General features: G+C 51.9%; 1 protein-coding gene and 1 long non-coding RNA gene across 2 annotated transcripts; one reads left to right on the top strand and one right to left on the bottom strand.

Moving 5' to 3' along the window:
- Window positions 1-1,936: 1,936 nt before the first annotated feature.
- LOC134505122 (uncharacterized) lies at window positions 1,937-3,652 on the bottom strand. Its single transcript, XR_010068708.1, has 2 exons — window positions 3,511-3,652; window positions 1,937-3,158 (listed from the first exon to the last, which is right to left on the bottom strand). It is a non-coding gene; the product is annotated as an uncharacterized LOC134505122 (long non-coding RNA).
- On the top strand, window positions 2,010-19,776 carry SCNN1B (sodium channel epithelial 1 subunit beta). The gene is made up of 13 exons (XM_063314660.1): window positions 2,010-2,320; window positions 2,906-3,194; window positions 3,603-3,793; window positions 5,724-5,827; window positions 6,479-6,642; window positions 11,031-11,129; window positions 13,375-13,467; window positions 13,699-13,816; window positions 14,188-14,263; window positions 14,345-14,402; window positions 15,153-15,214; window positions 18,417-18,492; window positions 19,108-19,776. Exons 1-13 carry the CDS (start codon window positions 2,010-2,012, stop codon window positions 19,516-19,518), a joined length of 2,052 nt encoding a protein of 683 aa, XP_063170730.1. The 3' UTR covers window positions 19,519-19,776.
- Window positions 19,777-22,284: the final 2,508 nt, after the last annotated feature.

Genomic DNA, 22,284 nt, shown 5'->3' with positions numbered 1-22,284 from the left:
ACGTACATTTCTAAGCAACTATTTTCAAGGATGAATCACCCAAAGAGTAAAATTAGAATTAAAATTTCTGATAAGCACCTTGAGAACTCACTGAGAATTGCAACCACTTTCATTGAACCAGGCACAGATGCATTAGTTTCACAAAAACAAGGTCAAATATCCCGCTAGTTTTAAGTGCCCTCTTTTTTTAACTTTTATAATAAAAAATATAAAAATAAATAAATGAAGTTTTATTACTTATATACATTAACTATATATTTTATGTGTGGCCCAAGACAATCCCTCTTCACTCAGTGTGGCCCAGGGAAGCCAAAGGGTTGGACACCCATGGTCTATCCTGTATTTCACCACTTTTTGAAGGGGACTACCCCGAGGCACTCTGGTGAAGGCCTCCTGAGGCCCAGGTATATGATGTCTACTGCATTCCCTTTACCAAGGGAGGAAAGGAGGGTAGTCTGGCACAGTTTGTTCATGAAGAATCTCTTCTGCCTTCTCTTAACTGCATTTCTATCCAAGTGCTCACCAAGATGCTGTTGAAAAGACTGTTTGAGAACTGTGCCCAGTATAGATATCGAGCAGAGAGGCCTCTGGTTCTTGGGGTCCTCCTCTTGTTTTGGAGGTGAGGGCAAAATTGGTTCTCCAGGGCCTTCTGAGACTGCTGAAATTTCCAGAGTTTGCATTCTGGCTCTTCTCGACGGGTTCCTTCAGTTCCTGGGATGCAACCTATTTGGAATTGGAGACCTGGATCTGTTCAAATTAGCTAAATGCTTTTTTCCCCTTTCCTTGTCTCTCCTGAGCTGGATTTCCTTCCCCTTTGGAGAGGAGACCAAAAGAAGTTCTCACCTGCCCAGTTAGCCCCTTTCTCCCTAGAACAGCAATACCACTCCATGCCTTTCCTTTGGTCCTGACATCCTGAAAAAGGCCCTGTTGTCCTTTGGGCACTTCTTGCAAGCCAGCTCCTTCTGAGCTTTGCCTTTCCCATTTCCCATATACCTTTTTGGCATTTGGGGAAGCTGCTGTTTATCCACACTGGGCTGTTGATGTCTCCTGTTTTCCTTTCTGCTGGAGTTGTTTGTGATTGTGTCTTTAGGATTTCCACTTGCAGGATTTCCCATCTGTCACAGACACCTTTTCTCCTCAGGTTTTCAAGCCACCAGATCTAACCAGCCTTCCATCCAAATTCATCCAAAGTCACTTTTCTGGAATCCAGCATAGAAGTCTGGCTCTTCTCTATTCCTCCTCCTCTTCATATCATGAACTCCAGGATAACATGGTCCCTTTCTCCCAAAGTTTTAGTCACCTTCACTTCTCTTCCCAATTCTTCCCTGTTGGTAAAGATTAGGTCCAGCAGAACCCCTTGTTCCTTCTTCCACCTTTTGACAACGGAGCTGTCAACAAAAGAGGATGGGAATTTGTTGGCTTGTAGCCCTGGAAGGCTACAACTTACTCAGAAGAAAAGGGGAAAATGCTACACTCTATGTAAAATAAAAACACACTTGTACAGAAATTCACTAATCAGAGCATGGAAATCCTGCTGACAGTTCTGTGTACCAACAAAAGGAGAGAGAAAAGTACAGGGTATTGTTGTAGGAGCTTATTAGAAACTGCCTGGACAGGTAGAACATACAGGTAAGGCCTTTCTGTGTTAAATGACCAGACTCTCAAAGAGGCACACAGTAATTATAAGGGGAAATTTCAACCATCCCAATATCTGCTGGGAATATCATGCCACCAAGTCCCAGTGATGCCCATGACACGATATCTGTTCTCCCATGTTAGGATTCCAAGTTCTCCCTGTTTATTCCCCATATTCTGGGCATTGGTGTAGCAACATCTGAGATGTGAGTGGTACCACCATCCCTGCCTGCCACTGGCTCCACTGTTGCTTCTTATTCTTAAGCTGTTACTTATTCCAACCTATGAGAAATTGTGCATGTTTAAAAAAAAATCCAGGTTCTTATTCCATTTCTCTCACACACCTTTTCTGTTGTTCTGCAAAAGCTTCTCAAATGACTCTGAAGAAGTACTTCGTGAAGGCTCTGCACCGCCTCCAGAAGGGCCCTGGATACACCTATCAGGAGCTGCTGGTCTGGTACTGCGACAACACTAACACCCACGGGCCCAAGCGCATCATTTGTGAGGGTCCAAAGAAGAAGCTGATCTGGTTCTTCCTGACTCTGCTCTTTGCTTCGCTGGTGTTTTGGCAGTGGGGAATCCTCATCAACACCTACCTGTCCTATAACGTCACAGCCTCTCTGGCCATAGGCTTCAAGACCATGACGTTCCCCGCTGTTACCATCTGCAATGCAAGTCCTTTCCGGTGAGTTCCCTCTGCAGGAATCCAGACTAGTATCAGAATACAGAGGGCCTCTGTACTCTGGACAATTCCAGGATTCAAGGACCATCAGCTGCAGCTGGTACTGCTGTTACCATCTGAGGTCCTTAGCTGATGGGATTTCACCTAGGCTGCCCATGAGCTATAAGGCCAAGCCAGTTACTTTGACAGAGGGCTCGAAATCTCACAAAGTTTTCTCCACATTTCCTTCTGGAAGGCCCTATTGAAGCTTAATTTGGCCCAGAGGCCACGGATTCTAGGACCAGTTGGCACCTCTGGCAAGAACCAGGCTCTCGGTTGACCTTAACTCAGGAGAGAAAGTATTGTGCTGGAGATACTGACAGCTTAGCTGGCAGATGCTAGAGAAGCTCAGAAATAGTGAGCCTCTCTCTGTTAAGGGGGAAGGAGGCAGGCATCTTAGGATTTTGACGTGTCCCTTGGTTCGGCTTCCTGCCTGGCCTAGTGACAGTTATTATTTGGGGATGTGTGGGCTGGTGCGTAAGATCCTCTTTGCATTTTCCATCTTTGATGACCAAACCTGGCATGAATTTTCTTTGGGGTATGTCTTAGGTATTCCAAGGTGAAGCCCTTCCTGAAGGATTTGGATGACCTCATTGAGGCAGCCCTTGAAAGGATCCTGCAACCTCTCCAGGAGAATGCATCTGTTACCTCTGCAGCAAATGTTAGTGAGAAGCTCAACTTGCAGCTCTGGAACCAGATCCCCTTGGTGATGATTGACGAGAGTGATGGATCTCATCCAGTCATCCTTGACATTCTTGGGAATGGCTCTCTTGACCTTCACAACTCCTCCTCTTTTGGCAACCTGGAAGGGAGAAGGTACAAGCTGGCTCTGAAACTGGTAAGCAGGAGAGGAGAAGGATTTCCTCTGTGCCCCCCAGGTGAGGAACCCATCCCCTGCTCCTAGGCAGGCCTATGCCCCTTCCCCCAGCCCTGCCACGTGGCACACCTGCATGGCTCACACACAGGTTGGTCCTGGAAGCTCTGAGCTACTGTGCTTGTTCTGGCTTCAAATTCCTCTGGCAGCCCTGCTGGTAAATGGGCCACCTGGAGGGTCCTTTTTGGAGTCATAGCAGAAGCCCCACCAGGTCACTTGCTCTGCCAGCTGGAAAGAGCTCCTTACTTCTGGGCCAGCCCACCAGCAAGCTGTTACATACCTTCACTTGCCCTGAAAAGGGCAACACCTCCTCATAGCTCCTAGACTTTCTTTCCAAGCATGTTCCCCCTTCCCTTTTGGTTGCATCCTCAGTGCACACACCTCAGCTCCACCTGCTTCTTCCGGAAGTTCACCAGCGCAGCCCAGGCAGTGACTGAGTGGTACATCCTGCAGTCTACCAGCATCTTGTCCAAGGTGCCAGTGAGCAAAAGGATTGAGATGGGCTATCAAGCAGAGGACATGATCCTGGCATGTCTGTATGGAGCTGAGCCGTGCAATCACAGGTGTGTGCGCAGGAGAATTAGCTGAGAATCTTGCTCAGTTCCTTGTTTAATGGCAGAGCCTTGTGGGGGCTTAGTGTGATATGTGAACCCACATTCTGTGGCCTGTGGAATAAACCACGATATGAAAATCGGCCTAGGGTAAACCAAGAAAAAGACAGAAATCCAGTGCCCACGTTTCCCAGGGAGAGCTGCATTTGGCCTCACTTTCTGAGTGGCCACAAGCAGATTTCTTGCTCCTGCCCTGCGGATTCTGAACTGACCCCTGCGCAGGTCTCAGTCGTAGGGGAGGAATCACAGCAAGATGCCAGAGGGTTGCATTAACAACGCAACAGGAAGTGAGTGTGCTTGGCTCTGCCAAATGGGGTGGCAGCCTCAAGCCCCAATGGGCGCGTGTGGCCTGCAGAGACGCTCCCTTTGGTGACGCAAGCCGTGCTCCAAGCCCAGGGCGGGGATGTGCAGGGAGGGGCAAGGCGCGTCTTGGTCTTCCCCCAGTTCCCTCTGGCTGTGAGGTGGCCTAATCCCCTTTCTCGCCCAGCCCAGCTCTGCAACTGCCAGGGTGGATTGCCTTCCAGAAACGTAAGATCCCGCGTGCTGAAGCAAGATTTCACAAAAGCTTCGGTCCCAGATCTGGAGAACCTCAGACCAGCCTGGCTGAAGCCAAAAGAGATGAGGCAGGGAGGCAACAGCCCCGAGGGCTTCCCTCCTGCACGCAGCGGGGCGGGGGGCTCTCTTCCAGGCCGGACAAGGCTTTGGGGTGACATTTTACACTCCCGTTGGGGGAGAGGCAGCTGACCCCCTGCCCCAAGTCTGCCTGGCTTTTCAGCTGAAAGCCAGACTCCCCCCACGTCTCACCACACCGCCTTCCATTAGCAAGCCCCTTGCGTTGGTTTGCACTCAGCCCACCATCTGCAAGGGGCCAGTGGCTGACGCGCCCGTGCCTTCCAGATGCGCGTTCCCGCAAGCTGCCCGAGGGCTCCGGCAGCATCCCCCGCTTCGCCTCCTGGAGACCCACAAGCCTTGTCCAGCCACTTGGGAGGTCTCTGGCCAGAAAGGCCGTTGTGCGTGAAGCTGTCCAGGCCCGCTTGAGGCACATTTCTTTTTCTGGAAAATGAGCTTTGAGCCACAGGACGGCGTATTCTCTTTACTAGTGAATCTATTAGAGTTATATGCTCCCTCCTTTTCTCAGCATAGCAACAACCCTGTGAGGCAGGCTGGGCAGTTGCAGAGAAACTGAACGTGCAACAGGAGAGCCTCTGCAGAGCAGGTTCTTCTGGAGCTCTCTGTCTGCCTGGAAGGTGGTGGTGGTGGTGATGTTTTTTTAAAAGACATGGTTCTGACACATTAGGCATGGTGCGTAGGTTCAGACATAACAGTTCACACACAAGTCTCAGTTAAGCCAAGCGCACTGCCGATGCCTGACTCTTTATCGCTCAGAGCCTCCCCCAAAGGCAGGACGCGTGTGACTCCGAGGGGCGCTAAGCATGGCGGAAACCGGCTATTAGCAAGTCATTTTCTTGCTCACCCTGAGTGGGAAGGAGGACAGCCTGTTTCAATGTAAACATCAGGCAAGCAGTTTGCTGGCTGTCCCATTTGGATGCAGCCAAGAGGCACCTTCATGTTAATAGTTTAGGGCTCCTGTGTTGTGAGAATGTGGCCAATGTGCGAGTACACACTTCCCTGGGAGGCCACATTAGAAGGAACCACTGAGCTTGATTGATCTCTCTCTTCTAATTTGTCAGGACAGCTCAGGCTTCAATGGAGGGTTTCCCTGAAAGACACCAAGGGCTTTGTGCTGGCTGTGTAGCACCAGATCGATGATTTACACACACACACACCCCGGTTTGGGAAGGGCCAGTCCAGCCAGTCTGACATGTGCGTGGACCCCGTGACCCTCCACCGGGAATAACCTCTTCTGCTTGGCTTCCCTCAGAAACTTCACCCACCTCTACCACCCAGACCACGGCAACTGCTACGTCTTCAACTGGGGGGTCGAGAAAGAGCCCCTCATCTCCTCCAATCCGGGGGCAGAGTTTGGTGAGTACATGGCTGCGTGGGAGAGCCCCGGGACCTGGCAGCACTTGAGGAAGGGCCCCAAGGCCTGGCTGGGTTCTGGCTGGAGGCAGGAGGGCTGGGTGGAGCTGGCAGGGAGGCTCTTCAGCTCCCAAGGGGCTTGGCCTGGGCAGAAGGGCCCCCTGCTCCAAAGCATGTTTGGTCCCGAGAAAGCGAAAAAGGGCCTCAGAGTCCTGCAGCACAGTGGTGATGAGAAGCCTTGTTTGTAAATCTGGAGGCAACGAGGGAAACGAACATTCGGTTGGCATTGCTCATCCAGGCTGAATTTGTGTGGGCTTCGACACCAAGCCCCATCCCAAGTCCTGAACCGGAGCAGGGGAGGCCCGCAGCCAAGGAAGCGTCTGTTGCTGGCCCAGATGCGTTGGCCGGGCCTGTTGGCTGGGCATGGCATGCCTTTCCCCCCAGGCCTGTCTGTGACTGCCCCTCCCCAGGTGTGGTAGGGCAGCTGACATCCCCAGCCCTTTTGGCACGGGCACCCAGTGGATCACCTGGGCTGCAAAGACAAGCCCAGAAAATGCCTCCAGAAAGAAGACAGGCTGGGCTGCTGCCACAGCACCCCCATCCTCTCCCAGGACACCCCGGCCCCCCGCTGACCACCAGGCTTTGCCTCTGCAGGGCTGAAGCTGATCCTGGACATCAGCCAGAACGACTACGTCCCCTTCCTCACCTCCACGGCTGGAGCCCGCCTGATGCTGCATGAGCAAAGGAGCTTTCCCTTCCTAAAGGATCAGGGCATCTATGCCATGTCAAAGACCGAGACCTCCATTGGAATCCTGGTGGTAAGTAGGCCGCTCCAGGCTGACTCTGGAATGGCTGACCACTTGAATGGGAAGGGGGCCCATCCAGGAAGACTTGAATTCCGACCATTAGTTTGCTGAAACTTCCCAGCTAGGAGCTGGGGGTCAGGGGGAAGGGAATGGCCCCTGTCTGGAGGGATCCTCCTCCAGGGTCACGCATCAGAGGGATTGCTTCCCTCTCCTTGCTGTGGGTGTGCGGGATTTCTGAGAATCCCCTTGGCCTTTGCACGATCTGCACTCTCTGGAGATGCAAATGGGGACAGGGTGTTGGCAGATGCTGGGAAAGCCTTTAGCCCAGGAGAGGTCAAAAAAGTCACACACCAAGCATTTCTATAAAAATAATTTATTTACAGAAAGCAAAACAAAAACAAAACATATTTAAAGGACTTAGCTCCCTTTGGAGCAAGCCTTGCTTGCCTACATTGCCGGCAGAGAAAAAAAAAAGAGGAAGTAAGAACAAGTCCGGGCAGGTTTCCTCCCCCCATGCTATTTTGCATGAAGCACGTGAGAGGAGACAATCACTTGCAACCTTTCACCCGGCCAAATGATTAGGTATAATAGTAGCTTAATCTGTTAGTAGGGAAACCTTAACACTCCCCTTTTTACACTACAGATTAAGATGCATAACCAATCTTCTCTGACACCTTTATATGTCTTTCCATTCACATTACCATTATCTCCCCTTTGGTTTAACAGAAAGTTACCATTTTTCTTCCTGTGTTTTTTTCAAACCTAGGTTATTATAATTCCAAGGCTTTTTAATGTGAAATGGCTTTTCATGCAGGCTTCAAAATCAAGCCTTTGTTTTTCTGTTGATGTGAATAGCAGCAAATCATCAACATAAATGCACAGATACATACAGCCTTGTTTGTCCTTCTTCATATATACACAGGGATCTGCTTTTCCTTTTTCAAAACCAAAATTCTGCAGTTTTTCATCTACTTTTTGGTTCCAGGATCTAGCAGCTTGTTTTAACCCATAGACTGACTTCTGCAGTTCACAGACTAGATTCTCCCCTTTTTCATAGCCAGGGGGTTGCTGCATGTATAATCTGTGGTCTAAATCACCATAGAGAAATGCAGTTTGAATGTCATAGTGGTTAACTGACATTCCCTTGAGTGCAGCAACTTTTAACAGTAATCTAATTGATTCACCTTTAGTAACTGGTGCAAAAGTCTTGTCAAAGTCTAAATCTTTCCTTTGAGTGAACCCTTTTGCAACCAACCTTGCTTTATATTTTTGGATTTTGCCATCAGCATCCCTTTTCAGTTTGAAAACCCACCTACAACCCAGACAGCGTTCATTGGGAGGTAGATTTACCGGTTTCCATGTTTTATTTTCTTTCAAGGATGCTAATTCCTGTTGCATGGCAGAATGCCAATTTTGTGCAATCTCAGGTGGTAAAGCATTCATTTGTTCTAAAGACTCAGGTTCTGCAAATATGTGAAAAGCCTTTACTGTTTCAGCCTGAAAACGTGATGGAGGAACGCCTTTATTACTCCTCTGAGATCTGCGAGGTAATACAGGGCTTAAATTTTGACTCCTATCACTTTCCTGAGAAGCATCTATCTCATCAGACAGATCTTCAGTTTGCTTTTCTGGTTTAACGTCCTCATCAGGCAAAAGATCACCATCAGCAAGTCCTTGCTGTTCTCTTGTGGTGGTCAGTTCAACTGGAGAGCTAGAATTTAATCTCCCCGTTTTGTTCAGCAAAAGAAGAGCTTTTGCTAATTATTAATTTCTCTCCCATTATGAACCTGTAGCTCCTTTGGCTTTGTTCATAGCCAACAAAGATGGCTTTCTTTGTTGTGGGGCCTCCTTTCCTTCTCTGCAGTTTTGGAATGTGAACCCATGCAGTGCTACCAAACACTCTAAGATGGTTTACCTTTGGTTTCACACCATAAAACAAATGGAATGGAGTGTCCTGAATCACAGAGTTATACAACCTGTTCTGTACATAAGTGGCAGTAGATATGGCCTCTCCCCAGAACTTAAAACATAATCGTGAATCTTTTAACATGCATTCCATCGCATTTTGCAAGGTTCTGCCCTTTCTTTCAGCAACACCATTTTGCTGAGGGGTGTAAGGGTTAGAAAGAATTTGTTCTATCCCCTTTTCCACTAGGAACCTTTTGAATTTGTGAGAAAGGTATTCTCCTCCTCTATCACATTGGAGTGCAGATGCAGGCCTAGGGAATTTTCCATTTGCCCATGTCACAAAACTTTTAACTTTCTCAAATGCCTCATCTTTATGTTTTAAGATGTAGATAAATGTGTATCTTGAGAAATCATCAATGATGGTCATTGCATACCTTGCTTGTCCAAGACTTGGAGCAAAAGGACCAATAATATCAGAGTGTACAATTTCCAAAGGTCTAGTTGTAACTCTGTCACTGTGCTTACTCACAGGAGCTTTTAGTGTTTTGCACTCTTTGCAAACTACACAGTCTAAGTATTTATCACAGGGTTTTATCTTTAGGTCAGCACACAGCTGTGGCATTTGTGCTATATACTTGAAATTAGCATGACCAAATCTCCTGTGCATCAGGTGTACACATTGGTCATGATATGGAGTGTTGCCAACTGCAGCCTTGCAGCTTGGCTTCCTTGCATTTTGCACAATGTACAAGGAGTCTTTTAACATACCAGTAGCACACAATTTTCCATTTTTATGTATCTCACAACCATTTTTCTTAAATGTTATGATATACCCTGTTGCAGCCAATTGTGCCACAGATAAAAGGTTTGATTGTAAATTTGGCACATACAACACACCTTTTACAGTTTCTCCTAAGCAGGATAAATACAAGTCACCTTGCCCCATAATTTTGGTCACAGACCCATCAGCCAAAGATACACTTTGTCTTTCAGTTTTAGACAGTGACACAAAAGAGCTTTTACAATTACATAAATGACAACTGGCCCCAGAATCTAACACCCATACATCAGAATTACCCTTCTCAGCAACCTGTGCAATCTGGGTTGTCTGAAGAGCCTTCTTCTGTGTTGCCCTTGTGTTTTTCTTCTCTGTCTTTCTACTCTTGGGTCTCATGGCACAGTCTCTTTGTAAATGTCCAGCTGAACCACAAGTGAAGCATCGCTGGCTGGCTAGCACTGTGGCCTCAGGTTCCTTTCCCTTCTTTTCCCTCATTTTCTGGTATTGCAGCTTTCCAGAAGAGATGGGGGGGGGATCTTTCCTCTCTCTTCTCCCATTCAGCAAGTAAGCGCTGTGTAACATACGATGGGGTGAGGTCTGCTTCAGGCATAGCCTCCAGGGTACAAATCAGCGTGTCCCACGTTTCATTTAGTGAGGACAGGAGGATATATGATTTTGTGAGAGGTGTAAATTCCATTCCTCTCTCCTGCAACTCAACAAACAGCTGCTGAATATCATGCAGGTGCTCAGGAAGGCTATCTCCTTCTGCAAGGTAGGCTCTGTACAGCTTTTTCGTCAGAGTAACTTTACTCCCTGCTGTTGCCTTTACATATAAGTCTCTCAAAGCGTCCCAAAGTTGCTTTGCAGACTGCATGCCTCGCACGTGGACTAGCTGATTGTCCTCAACTCCCAAGATAATGGTGGCTCTAGCCCGCTCATCCTGTCTCAGCCATTCAGCACTGGGATTTTGGGGGGGTTTGCTCACCAATTGGCAGCCAAAGATTCTCTCTGCGAAGATACATCTCCATCTTCAGGGCCCAATTCAAATAGTTGGTCTCTGATAGGCGCTCCAGAGGCATCGCTGAGGGCTGGGAGGTAGCCATGGCTTCTTCCTTCTTTTGCAAGTCACCTCAGCTAGCTTCTAAGTCCTGCAGACCGGCAGTTGCTGGAAAATCTCCAGGTGGCTCCAAAGAAAATCTTCACAGGTCTTTGCTACCTGCCTTTAAATTGTGCATGAGGTGTGGAGTTGATCTCTCTTTTCTCTCTGGGTTTTACTGGGTTGTTTACTGGGCACATAACCTGTTGGCAGATGCTGGGAAAGCCTTTAGCCCAGGAGAGGTCAAAAAAGTCACACACCAAGCATTTCTATAAAAATAATTTATTTACAGAAAGCAAAACAAAAACAAAACATATTTAAAGGACTTAGCTCCCTTTGGAGCAAGCCTTGCTTGCCTACATTGCTGGCAGAGAAAAAAAAAGAGGAAGTAAGAACAAGTCCGGGCAGGTTTCCTCCCCCCATGCTATTTTGCATGAAGCACGTGAGAGGAGACAATCTAATACAACCTTTTAACCCGGCCAAAATGATTAGGCACATATAGCAGTCTTAATCTGTTAGTAGGAAAACCTCAACACAGGGAACCCTAGTTCTGGGGGAATGTTGTCCGCACTGGACGCCAGATGCAACCGCTGCCCGCCTTGGGGCCTTTCTTCCCAGGATGAACTTGAGCGGCTGGGCTCTCCCTACAGTGACTGCACCACCAACGGGTCAGATGTTCCTGTCAGGAACCTGTACGAGGACTACCCTGCTTCTCAGGTGATGGGGTTCGCCGATCGGGGTCCCTGGTTTTCTGGGAGAGGGTCCCTCTTTCAAGTAGCTAGGGGACTCCAGTCTGCAGTACAGCCAAAGGATGGGCGCTTTGGGATGTTGATCCTGCGGTGCTGACAGAGGTTGCAAAGGGAGAGTACCTTGCTGACAGACCCCCTCACTGGTCTTTATGACCAGGGCTCCCCTGGCCTTGCGGGTGGAGACTGGGCCTGAAGAGTCTCCTTCCCATCAAGAAAGGGGGTGCAGCTGGGATGGGGGGCACCCTTCCTTGCTGTCCCCCGCTGGCCTGGCCTGCTTTCAATGAATGCCCCCCCCCGATAGGATTTGATCCGCCCACACTGAAGAGGCCACCAGGTGTGACTCACAGGCCCAAGCCTCTCCCCCCTCTGAGCCCTGGTTTAAAGACTGAGCAGCTCCCCGACATGGGAGTCGGCACCCTAATGAAGCGGGAGGCGTGCGCTGGGAGCCGTCCTGCTTTCTGGAGTCTGATGGGTTGTCTGTATCTGAAGCCCTCCTGGAAAGCAGCAGCAACAATGAGGGCGGGATTCAGGGGGCCCGTCTGCTGAACGTGACACGCTGGGCCCCAGCTCCGAGAACGACTGACGTCCCCCACTGCCTGCTTGGGAAATATGGAAGCTGCGGTCTCTGGAGGAAGAAGGACCAGCCTTGGCTCTGGATGCATCAGGGGGCTTTTGGATGCTGTGGGAGGGGGGCAAGCACAGAGACACAGCCTTGTCCAATGTGCTGGCCGGCCTGGAAAACAGAGGGCCTGCTCTCAGCTGCTCCACCCACCCCTGTGCTTGGTTCATAAAAGCATCTGCTCACCCTTTGCCCAGCTTTCGTTTCAAGAACTGAGCCACCCTGGAACCCGCTGCTGCAGGAGCTGAGCTTGGGGAATGGCGTGTGGACGGCGCCTGCTGACCGGCCAAGCGAGGCGTGGAGAAGTCTGGAGTGCCCGAGTGTATGATTTCGTCAAGGGGAGCTTTGGGCTGCAAGATCTGTTCACCCCATTATGAAGGAGAGGCCAGCCCTCCTCTCCACTCCTCTGCTTTCCTCCTGGCTTTGCACCATTCCCACCATCCTGCTATGTGAGAGGAAGGGCCGTGCAAGTGCTCTGAGCAAGCACTTCACCACATCTGGATCCACTCCTCAAAGTTGCGGAGCAGCTGCAGCCTCTTGAAAGCTGAGCCCTCTTGAGTCTTCCGGGCAAGGGCGGGTGAGCCCGGAAGAAGTCCTGTCCAGTGTGTTCCACGGAGCTGGTTAGAAGGAATGTAGCCTGGCCACCCCGATTCCCCACCCCCACACACGATCTTCTCATTCCCCAGGCCACGATTTAAACAGCTGTACCCAATCTTCCTCTGTAAATCACTTTAAAAGGAAAAATAATACATGGTGCTCTAAAATGGCTTTGAAAGGCGCACCGGCGGGGCCCTGGCCAGCTCCAGGTCCAGCTGCTACGCCCTGTCCCAGCCCCCCTCTTTTCAGCAGGATAAACCCCCATTAAATCTCTGGCAGAGGAACGGATGCCAAGCCCATGGGAGACCTCAAGGGGGTCTGGCACTTCCAGGCAGACCTCCATCCGAAAGGGGAAAATGGGGAGCCAGAGGGCTTCAGGCCACTTGGCTTCTGCCCCAACCTGCTTCCGAAACTGCCTGGTCTCAGAGCTCCATTGAGCTGCCCAGTCCTTGCAAGGGAGCAGTGAGGCTTCCTCAAGTGTGGGTGCGTGGTGGGGCTGGGGTGGCCCCTTTCTTCCTGGTTGCTGGGTGGTTCCAGATAAGCCTTCCATTGCACAAGCACCTACTCTATTTATAAGCCTTTGTGCTTTTCCTTAGAAAAATCTGTCACGCAGGAAGAGCGGGGTAGCCATGCATGTCTGCGCTGGCAGCCTCCATCCTCAATGGATGGGGCCCCCTTTCTGGCTGGGCTCTCCGGAAAATGGGGGGAACACCGGCGGGCAACTTGCTATGGCCCTTGGCCCAATTTCTGCAAGAGACCAGCTCAGACCTCTGAAGGAGCCACTGTTTGTGGCTGGGGAGAGATCAAGGCCGGCGGAGGTCTTTGCCAGAAGAAAGGGGGTCCTGCCTGCTCTCGCCTCAGGCCACCTCTCTGCCCTCCAGCCCGGCCCCACACAAGGGGCCCTTGAGGGGCCAGCATGGTTTAAAGGGGCCTCTGTTCTCCAGATCTAGGGAGAGGTGCTAAGGTGGGTTCTCTGACATTGTCCTCTTCTCCACAGGCCGAGGAGATGGAGCCCTGTGCCAACTGTACCCTCCCTGGCAGCAAAATGGGCTCCTCGAGAAGCCGGTACAAAACCACGTACTCAATCCAGGTGAATAGTGCTGCTGCCCATGGCACAGGGCCCTTCTCTGGGCCAGCCTGGGAGGGGCAGAGATGGTTCCCTTCCCAAGGGCCCTTTGTGGCCCCTCTGTTGAGGCCTCTTGGGGGAACTTGGCTAAGATCTGGCGAGGGCTCTGTGGTAGCGCTCAGCAGCCAGAGCCGGGCCCTACTGTTGGGACACACGTGGCGAGCAGGACCCCTCTCCTCTCCTCTCCTCTCCCAGGCCTGCCTGCGCTCCTGCTTTCAAGCTAAGATGGTGAAGCTCTGCCAGTGTGCCCACTACTCGTACCCATTGCCCGAAGGAGCGCATTACTGTAACAACGAGGATTACCCAGACTGGGGTGAGAAAATGGAGGGAATGGCCCCATGACCACGACTTGGGAGCTGCCCCCGAGCTGTCCCCCAGAGGGGTGGCCCAGCAAGGCTGGGGAGCTGCAGGCCTGTGCCCCATGAGGCCTCTGGACGCGACCCGGCTCTCCGGACATAAGTGTGACTAGTGCCAACCAGGGTCCCTTTCCTAGAGCTCAGGGATGCTCTGAACAGAAAAAGATGCGGTGGGAATCACATCTGAAAACTTAGCTGAAACTTTGGTTTGGGGTATTTCTCATTCAAAATTAAAGATAACATTTATGCTGCTCAGGTTAGCCGCACCTCAGCAGAGGGCAAACCCAGTAAGCTGTTGTGGTGAGATGGGCCTTTTTCCCACCCACAGCACATTGCTACTCCACTCTGCGCATGAGCCAGGAGCATCGGCAGGCTTGCATCAAGTCCTGCAAGGAGACCTGCAAGTAAGTGCAGAGGGCTGGTCCAGTGGAGCCTGGGGGCCAAGGGGCTGCGGGGATGGCCCTGACCCGTCGTCTTGTCCTCAGCAACACCCAGTACAAGATGACCATCTCCATGGCGGACTGGCCCTCAGAAGCGTCAGAGGTGAGTAGTGCCCGAGGCCAGCTCCTTGGTGTGCCCTCCCCAAGGGCTGGGCAAGCAAGTTTCCTCAGAGGCAGCTGCCCGAGGACAAGCAAAGGGAACCCAGAAACTCCCTGACGGTTGAGCTCTGACAGCTGGATGCCTCCTGGAGAAGTGGTGAGCTCCCTTTAGCTGGACGCCTTCGGGCATCAGCTGGACAGCCATTTTGACACTCCCCGAGGGGGGCTGAGTGACACCCACAGGGGCCCCTTCTGTGATTCAGGGGCCCAGTATTAAACAGTTTAAATTCTAAAAGCCAGTGGGAAACAAAAAGGGTACCAGGTATATTTTAAACGGCTTCTTTTGGAAGTGCTCATATGGGTATAGGACCAGCAAGGCTTAATGATGCCTCCACCACCCGAGCGCAGAGCCTCCCCATCCAGGAGCACATGGCACATCGCAGGACTGGGAAAGAGCCTTGCGGCCTCCCTGCCCCAGCACCATCAGGCTACTGCAGATGGGACAGCTCTGCAGGAAGGGTCTGCAGATCAGCAGACCCACTCTCTTGATCCGCTAGCTTCCGGGGGGTCCAGGTGCCCTGGTGCCCACCAGGGCCATCTCAGCTTGCTGGCTGGGCAGCCCCTGCATGGGCCAAGAGTGGCGGATGAAGGGTGCTTCTTGAGAACAAAACTCCCCCTCCCCCAGGCTTGGTCTGAACAAGAGCGTCCCTCTCCTGCAGCGCCCTGCTCGGGTCACTTTTTTTCCTCTTCCTAGGACTGGATTTTCCATATTTTATCTTATGAAAGAGACACATCAACCAAGGTGACCCTTGACAGGTGAGTAATGCATGTTCCTTTTTGAGGCAGAGGTGGCAGGTGGCAGCCCCCCCGGGGGGGAGCAAAAGGCTGGAAGGGGCAGCCACCCACACTGGGACCATGTGGTGGTCGGAGAGAAGTTGGCCATGTAGGGGAGACTCGGGTCCACCCTTTGCTCTCTTCTGAAGCTGACTGAGAGGCTTTGAGCCACCACCGTCGTTCAGCGGGCCCTGAGTGTTCAAAGAGGAGGGAAACATCCATTGGAAGGCGAATGGGGGTCTCCTCCTGCTCCCTTTCAGAGCCCCCACATTTGTGGGACAATGGGGACCCAGGGAAGAGTAAGCAAGCCTAGCCGGTCCCCTTCCTTGCCTGTCCCAACGGCTCACGCCTTGGTGTCTCTACAAAGAGGACCCGATCTGCCATCTCAGAAGAGAGCTGAATCCTGCAGCTGTTCCCAGTCACCACAGTGACCAAACACCTTTCCCTTTTTGCCAGAAATAAGCAGAATACTGCCACTATGTATTTTTCTGGTCTTCCTCCTCTCGTGAGCTTTCCTGAAACCAGTTTTGTCATTGGTCTCGCCTTCTGGTGCAGAACTTTACATACGTCCCTGTTAAGTACCATCCTGTTTATTTCAGCCCAGTGCTCAAACCTGGCTAGATCTGTAATGGCATGTGGGAATGACCTTGGGAGGCGAGGGAAGAGATGCTGCCTAGGGAATGATCAGAAAAAAGGAGTGGAGCCCGCAGCTGCATAACAGGCAGAAAAAGAAATTTAGGAAAGATCTGCCCTAACTTAGTAAAAAGAGATGGCGGGAGATTCGTATTTTCAGATTTGCAAGATTCTGTTAATGTAGCCTCACAATAAAGTAGGATTAGCTCATCTTGCCATGTTTCCTGTCTGGTCTACCTGGGAGGCTGACAAGATTTTCCTCTCTTGAGATCTTCCTGATCTCTGCTTGGAAGCGGTGGGGGGGTGGGTTCTGGCAGGGGCAGACTGGAGCCCCCTTTGCTTCCAAGGCTTGAGCTGCCCAGCCTGATCTTCCAACCTGCTGGCTGGGGTGTCACTCAGCCCCTTGGAGTGGGACAGAGGCAAGGACACCAAGGCCTGGTAGCAGCCCTGCCGCCACTCCCGCACCCCACTGATTGTGAATGGGCTCTCCCAGATAGTGTGACCCTTCGGTGCCCCCTTCAGCCAATTCCTTCCGCTTGCAGTGGCCTTGCTCCCTTACCCTGGTAAGTGGGCTGCATCCCCCAAGCATCTCATGGTGGAGGAAGCCTTGTGGAACAGCTCGGCTGGTGCGGTCCTCCTGGGGACAGCTCCAGCAGAAACAGGCACCAGGAGTCTCTTCTGAACAGCTCTGACAGAGTGCCCCCTCCTGCCAAAGAACTTCAGAGGACGGCACAGCCTGCCCTTCTGGTGAGGAACTTGGCTGCCTGTTCACAATCTGGGGGGGAACAGCCTAAAGTTCTCCCAGGCCAATCTTTGTTCCACACTGATTAGGAGGCTCCACAGAGCTCACTAGGGCTATTCTGTCTCTTGTTTGCCAGTCTAAGTGGGAAAAAAAAACAGCCATTGCACCCCAACTGGCTTACGGTTGTGTGGCAGGACTCCTTTTCAGACATTTGGGTATACAAGCTAAAGTGAGGGACCTACCAGGTGGGAGGTTTTGCTGGGCAATAAAAAACACAGGGAGGTAGCAAGAAGGAGTTAGTTGCACAGGGAAAAGTCACACCTGGAGATGACAGCAATCCTGGGCAGGGTCCTCAGATGGGATGATCAGGCAGCATCCTTGCAAGCACTTGGATAGGCCTGCTGTAGGTAATGGGAGCCAGCATGGGTTGGTCACGATTTGTGCCAGACTAAGCTGAACTCCTTCTTCAATAGAGTTAACCAGCTTAGTAGATCAGAGGAATGCAGTAGACAGTGTACCTGGACCTCAGCAAGGCCTTCAGCAGAGTGCCTCGCGATAGTCTCCTTCAAAAAGTGATATAGACTAGATGATGCTGTTGGACCTATTCACCCTTGGCTGAATGACTGTACCCCATGATCCCACCAGCCTGGAGAGAAGTCTCAAGGGGATGGCCACAGGGCTCTATGCCATCCAACATTTTAATCAAGGTCTTGACTAAGGGAGGAGAGGGGACACTTAAAAAGTCTGCAGAGGATACATTGCTGGGAGAGGTAGATAAACCTTTCAATGAAGGAGAAGATTCAGAAAGATCTAGACAGGCTTGAGTAGTGGGCCAAAATAAGTAGGAAGGAACTGAACAGGGTCAGTTCTCACCATTGAAAGACCTGAAGGACCAGGTCGGGGATAGGTCACCCTGGAGAAAATCTGTGTGGTCAGCACTGACTGGATGGGACATAACCATCATGTAAGGCTTGGCACCTGTTTAGGAAAAGTGAAAGGCATGAGCATAGGATGGGAGACAGCCGGTTCAACAATAGACCACATGAAAGGCTCCGGCTGCCATCCTCAACCACAAGCCATCAGTGTGATGGAGGTGCTAGAAGGGCAGACACTATTTTGAGTTGCACTTTTACAGATCATAGAATCCAGGTTATGGGAAGTAATTGGTTCGCCCTGTGGATATGTCATGGGTATGCTCCAACAGAAGAGAATCTCTAGCTCAGGATTGAACTGTGGAGTCCTGGGTGCTGTCTGAGCCTGGTTGTTGGCTTGCAGACGTCTCATTACCCAGCACTGATGATGTTACCCAGTCGGGTAATGAAACATCTGCAAGCCAACAACCAGGCTCAGACAGCACCCAGGACTCCATGGGTACGTTCATCCTGCAAAAGACTGGGGGCAAGATATGATAGCATTCTTCAGAAATCCAAGGCATTATCATACAGAGGAGGGAGTGAACTTACTCTCTGTTGCCCTGGGTGGCAGAACCAGAACCACACAGAAGGAGGTTCAGGCTAAGATGTTCAGAGGAACCTCCTGGCTGTATGAGCTCTCAGCCAGTGGCTCCCACACGAAGTCATGAGTTCCTTGCTAAAGGGCCAGCTAGAGACTGGATGGTCCTCTGTGAGATGCTGGAGCAGCCCTTGCACAGAGGTCCTTTAAGGTACCTTCAAACTCTTACGATTCTGTTGTTCTGTGACACACCCAGCCCAAGCTGAAAACCACAAGCTGTTAGAAAAGGTGTGGAAGAAACAAAGGAGGGTATTGTCGCACATTTGTCACCGACTGTTCTTTCCTTCTCTGCCGCAGAAACGGAATCATCAAGCTCAACATCTATTTCCAGGAGTACAACTACCGCACCATCTCAGAGTCAGCAGCTACAACTGTAAGTGGCACTTTTGGCCCAGAGATGGTGAGATGGCCGGTCCTCGGTTCTAGGAAGGCTTCTCTCCCACAAGGGAGGTTGGAGTTCATTGATACACAGCGATGAGCAGCACCACGGCGGGGGGGCCCTCTGAGGCGGAATGTGTCACTCTCTGCCCAGAGGCGTGGGTGTGGGTGGGCGGAGGGCAGGCACCCTGCTCAGGCTTAGCAGCGAACCCTGCTCTGCATGCAGAGGGAACAAGCGTCAGCATCTGGGAAAAGCAGGAGAGGCCGACCAGAGGCAACGCGGTGGCTCAGTTGGTTGGCAAGCTGTGGGGAAATTCCAGGCAACAGCTGAAAGCTCCTTGTAACTGAGGAGAAATGGTCCATTTTCAGTACCTGAAATTCAACATTTTAAATTGGAAGTCTGGCTTTGCCTTCAGTAGCTGGGTTGGCTTACGATCCCCACGTCCACGTTGGCCTTTTGCAGGAACATAGGAGCAAGGAAGACCCCAGCACAGGCCCTCCCTCTCTGGCGAGGAGAGTTTGGCCAAGCCCTGACGCCAATCCCCGAGTCCCTGATCTGGGGCAGCCCTGGGCGCACTGGCCCTCACCCCGGCCTCTCTCCCTACTGCAGATCGTCTGGCTTCTCTCCAGCCTGGGCGGCCAGTTCGGCTTCTGGATGGGGGGCTCCGTCCTGTGCCTCATTGAGTTTGGGGAGATTCTCATCGACTTCGTCTGGATCACCGTCCTGAAGCTGATCGGCTGGGGCAAGGGGCTGAAGTGGAAGCCGGCCCTGAGGCCCCCGGATGCCCTCCCGTCTGTCTGTGAGAAAACCGAGGCCTACACCAACCTGGGCTTCTGCGAGGAGGAGGAGAAGGGGGCAGTAGCTGGGGGCCCTGGCAATGGAGCCCCGGCTGTTCAAGGGGCTGGCTCTGAGCCTGGCACCCCACCCCCCAAGTACGACTCGCTTCGCGTGCTCCCTCTGGATCCCATGGCTCCAGACAGCGATGAGGAAGCCCCTGGGGTGGAGTTGAAGAGCATGTGATGCCAGGAAGGCAAGGATCCCTTTCTGGTCCTCAAGGCACCTGCAGGAATATCCTACCCCTCCCTCTTGGATGGCACAGCTGCCCCATCCCCCAGTTCTGCCCAGGCCCATCAGTCGCTCAGGAAGCAGCTGGGGAGCCCGAAGCAACTGCTAAAGCCAACGCATTTCTTTCTGCATATAAATCTGGCAGGTCAAGAGGTTGCTGTAAAATGCAAGTGCTTTCAGAGAATTTTTCATAGATAGCAAAACTGGGAGATTATCCTCTGCTAATCCAGTCAGTCCCCTATTGAGTCCCTCGCCCCCCCTCTGGGAAATGATACCTGGGGGTGGGCCAGTTTTTTAATTCTGAAGGGGGAGCATTCAGCTGATCATGGGGAAGTGGTCTGATCTGTGGTGCACGTCATAAAATGAATGGGGGGGGGCATGGGAGCGGCAGCCAGGGCTAAGCATTCTGCAATAAAATGGGGCCTTGCCTTGCCTTGCTTGCACTTGCTGCTTTGTTGGAGACGCACCTGCGTGAGTCTGGGGCAGGCTGCTTCCAGGAGCAGCTTGCCTTCCATTATGGATTTTATTGGAGTTGATAAACGCATTGATGTGTGTGCAGAAGGGAGTCACGCTGCGCTGCAAAAAGACAGGATTCTCCCATTACAGAGCTTTTCCGCAGAGTGAGCCAGTTTGGTTGGGAGATCAGGTTCCCTTTCTCACCTTTCCAAAGCTGCTCCGTGCCCTCAATTTCATCTGTTCAGGGAACAAAGCTCATGGGAAGAAGTCATGAGTGTCAAGGAGAAATGTACCAGCTGCATTTTAGGGGATTTGTTAGATGTTTATAGGCAGGATGAATGCTAAAAAACTGGCAACAGGTTGTCACTTGCTAGCTTGGCTGGAATCAGCCTGAGTTGAATCAGAGCCAGAAATGGTACAGCTGAATCGCGCTAAGTGCCCCTCTCCAAAGGGAACTTCATCCTTGCCAAAATGTGAGGCAGAAGCACCCTAACCATATCGTCAACGTGCAAATAAAGGCGGTCAAAATGATCCATGTCCTGGGCAGCTCCCAGAGGAGGAAAGGGTCTGTTGTTGGGGGTTGCTGAGCCAGACAGCGAGAGAGAAGCAGAGCAAAGCGCATTGGCCTTCTCCCTCCCACATTATCATGGCCTGCAGGATCACCCCATGAAATACAGGATACGCAGGATGCACCCTAGGAAATGCTCTGCATGGTGGAAGTCTGGAGTGGGCTGCCTGAAATGGCGCAGGGGACATGAGCTCAGCTGTGTCACAAGGGGACCAGGCAGCTTCCCGGTGGGTCAGACTGCAGTGGCTGCAGGATTGGAGGCTGCTGAGATTCCCCTGCTGGTCCCTAGGAAACACGAGCAGCTATGGGACCCCTGCTAGGGAGCCAAATTCAGGAGCTTCATTCTGAATGAAGGAGGGGCTTCATGCTGATCCACCACAGGCCTTCCAATGTTATGGCCATTTTACAACTCTGGCCACTAGTTTTCAAGAACAGTATTGTTTGACCCTGGGGGAGAGGGGAGAGAGAAATTCTCTCCCAAAATGCTGCACACCTGTGTTCTCTACCTCCGGAGTGAGTGTGGGCAAAAATGCTGACTTTCCAGTCCTCGCAGCTCAAGCATGCACATTCGAAGTGGTGCATGCACACCCGCAACACAGCCCTTGGGCCGTTGCACACTCCTTTCCCTGTTCTGGGCTGAAGGCGGCTGCCAAACTGGTAGGTCCTGCAGGTAAACTGTTGCTGTGAAGCCAGAAATGTGTCACGTTGCTATTATGTTTTGCACAAAGTATGACTTCTTTGCTTTATCAAAGGCAAAATTGTCTTGCCTTTCTTTTTCAAAAAGCATTTTTGGCATTATGGCTACTAAAAAAAGAGAAAAGCCTTGAAGAAGTGGAGGGAAAGGCTTGGTACAACTTGGGAAGTAGGAAGGCGGGGCACTTGCCCTCTTTGCTGGGCTGGGAGCCAGCATGCTGCTTGGCAAAGGCCACGCCCCGAGCCAAAGCAGAGGTGGGTGAGCGCAGGGGGGAGATGAGGCATTGCCTTGTTTGCAGCTGCCTGCTTGGGCACTTGGACCGCTAGGCACTCCCCTGGAAGGAGACGGCCAGGTGGCACTTCCAAGGCAGCATGGCAGTATTTTGTCCCCCTGGCCCATCACCCAGGGGTTTTCCTCCCCCAGCCTGGGAGCTGCTGTGCCACGAGCTGCTTGGGCTTCGAAAGAGCCACCTTGCCTGCAGGTGAGCCTGTCGCCTTGTGATGCCAAATGTCCACTTGCTGAGGTAGAGGGGGGAGGAGAGGAGGGGGGGCATGGAGACATGGGGTCAAGCCCCCCCACCACGAGCCATAGAAATTTGCTAGGTGACTTTGGCCCACTCCTCTCTGTCAAATCTACCCCAAAGAGTTGTTGGCAGGCACCTCCAGTGCCTGCCAACGTAGCCCCTAGGAGCTTGTGTCTAAGCCCTCAGGGGCCCACAGCTTCCACCCTGGGGTGAAACGATAGCAAAGCCAGGAAGGGGTGCCCGGGTTGCGGCTGCTCCCACGAGGAGGGGCCCATCTCAGGCACCTGTACGTTGTCCCGCCTAGGGCGGATCGAGACCTGAACTGTGACTAAGCTCATAAGCCTGGGAGAAGGGGACGAGGGCAGCCTCCACCCAGCAAGGGAAGCTGTTCTGGGCAGCAGAATCCTGCTCTGCCTCTGGGGCAAGAGGCTTCGGCCCACAGACTGGACCTCAGTGAGCAACATGAGGCCCGCAGCCTAG

Source organism: Candoia aspera, chromosome 14, assembly GCF_035149785.1.
Source record: "Candoia aspera isolate rCanAsp1 chromosome 14, rCanAsp1.hap2, whole genome shotgun sequence".
NCBI lineage: Eukaryota > Metazoa > Chordata > Lepidosauria > Squamata > Boidae > Candoia > Candoia aspera.
The sequence above is the reverse complement of the archived record's forward strand: the minus strand, read 5'-3'. Positions and strand labels throughout refer to the sequence as shown.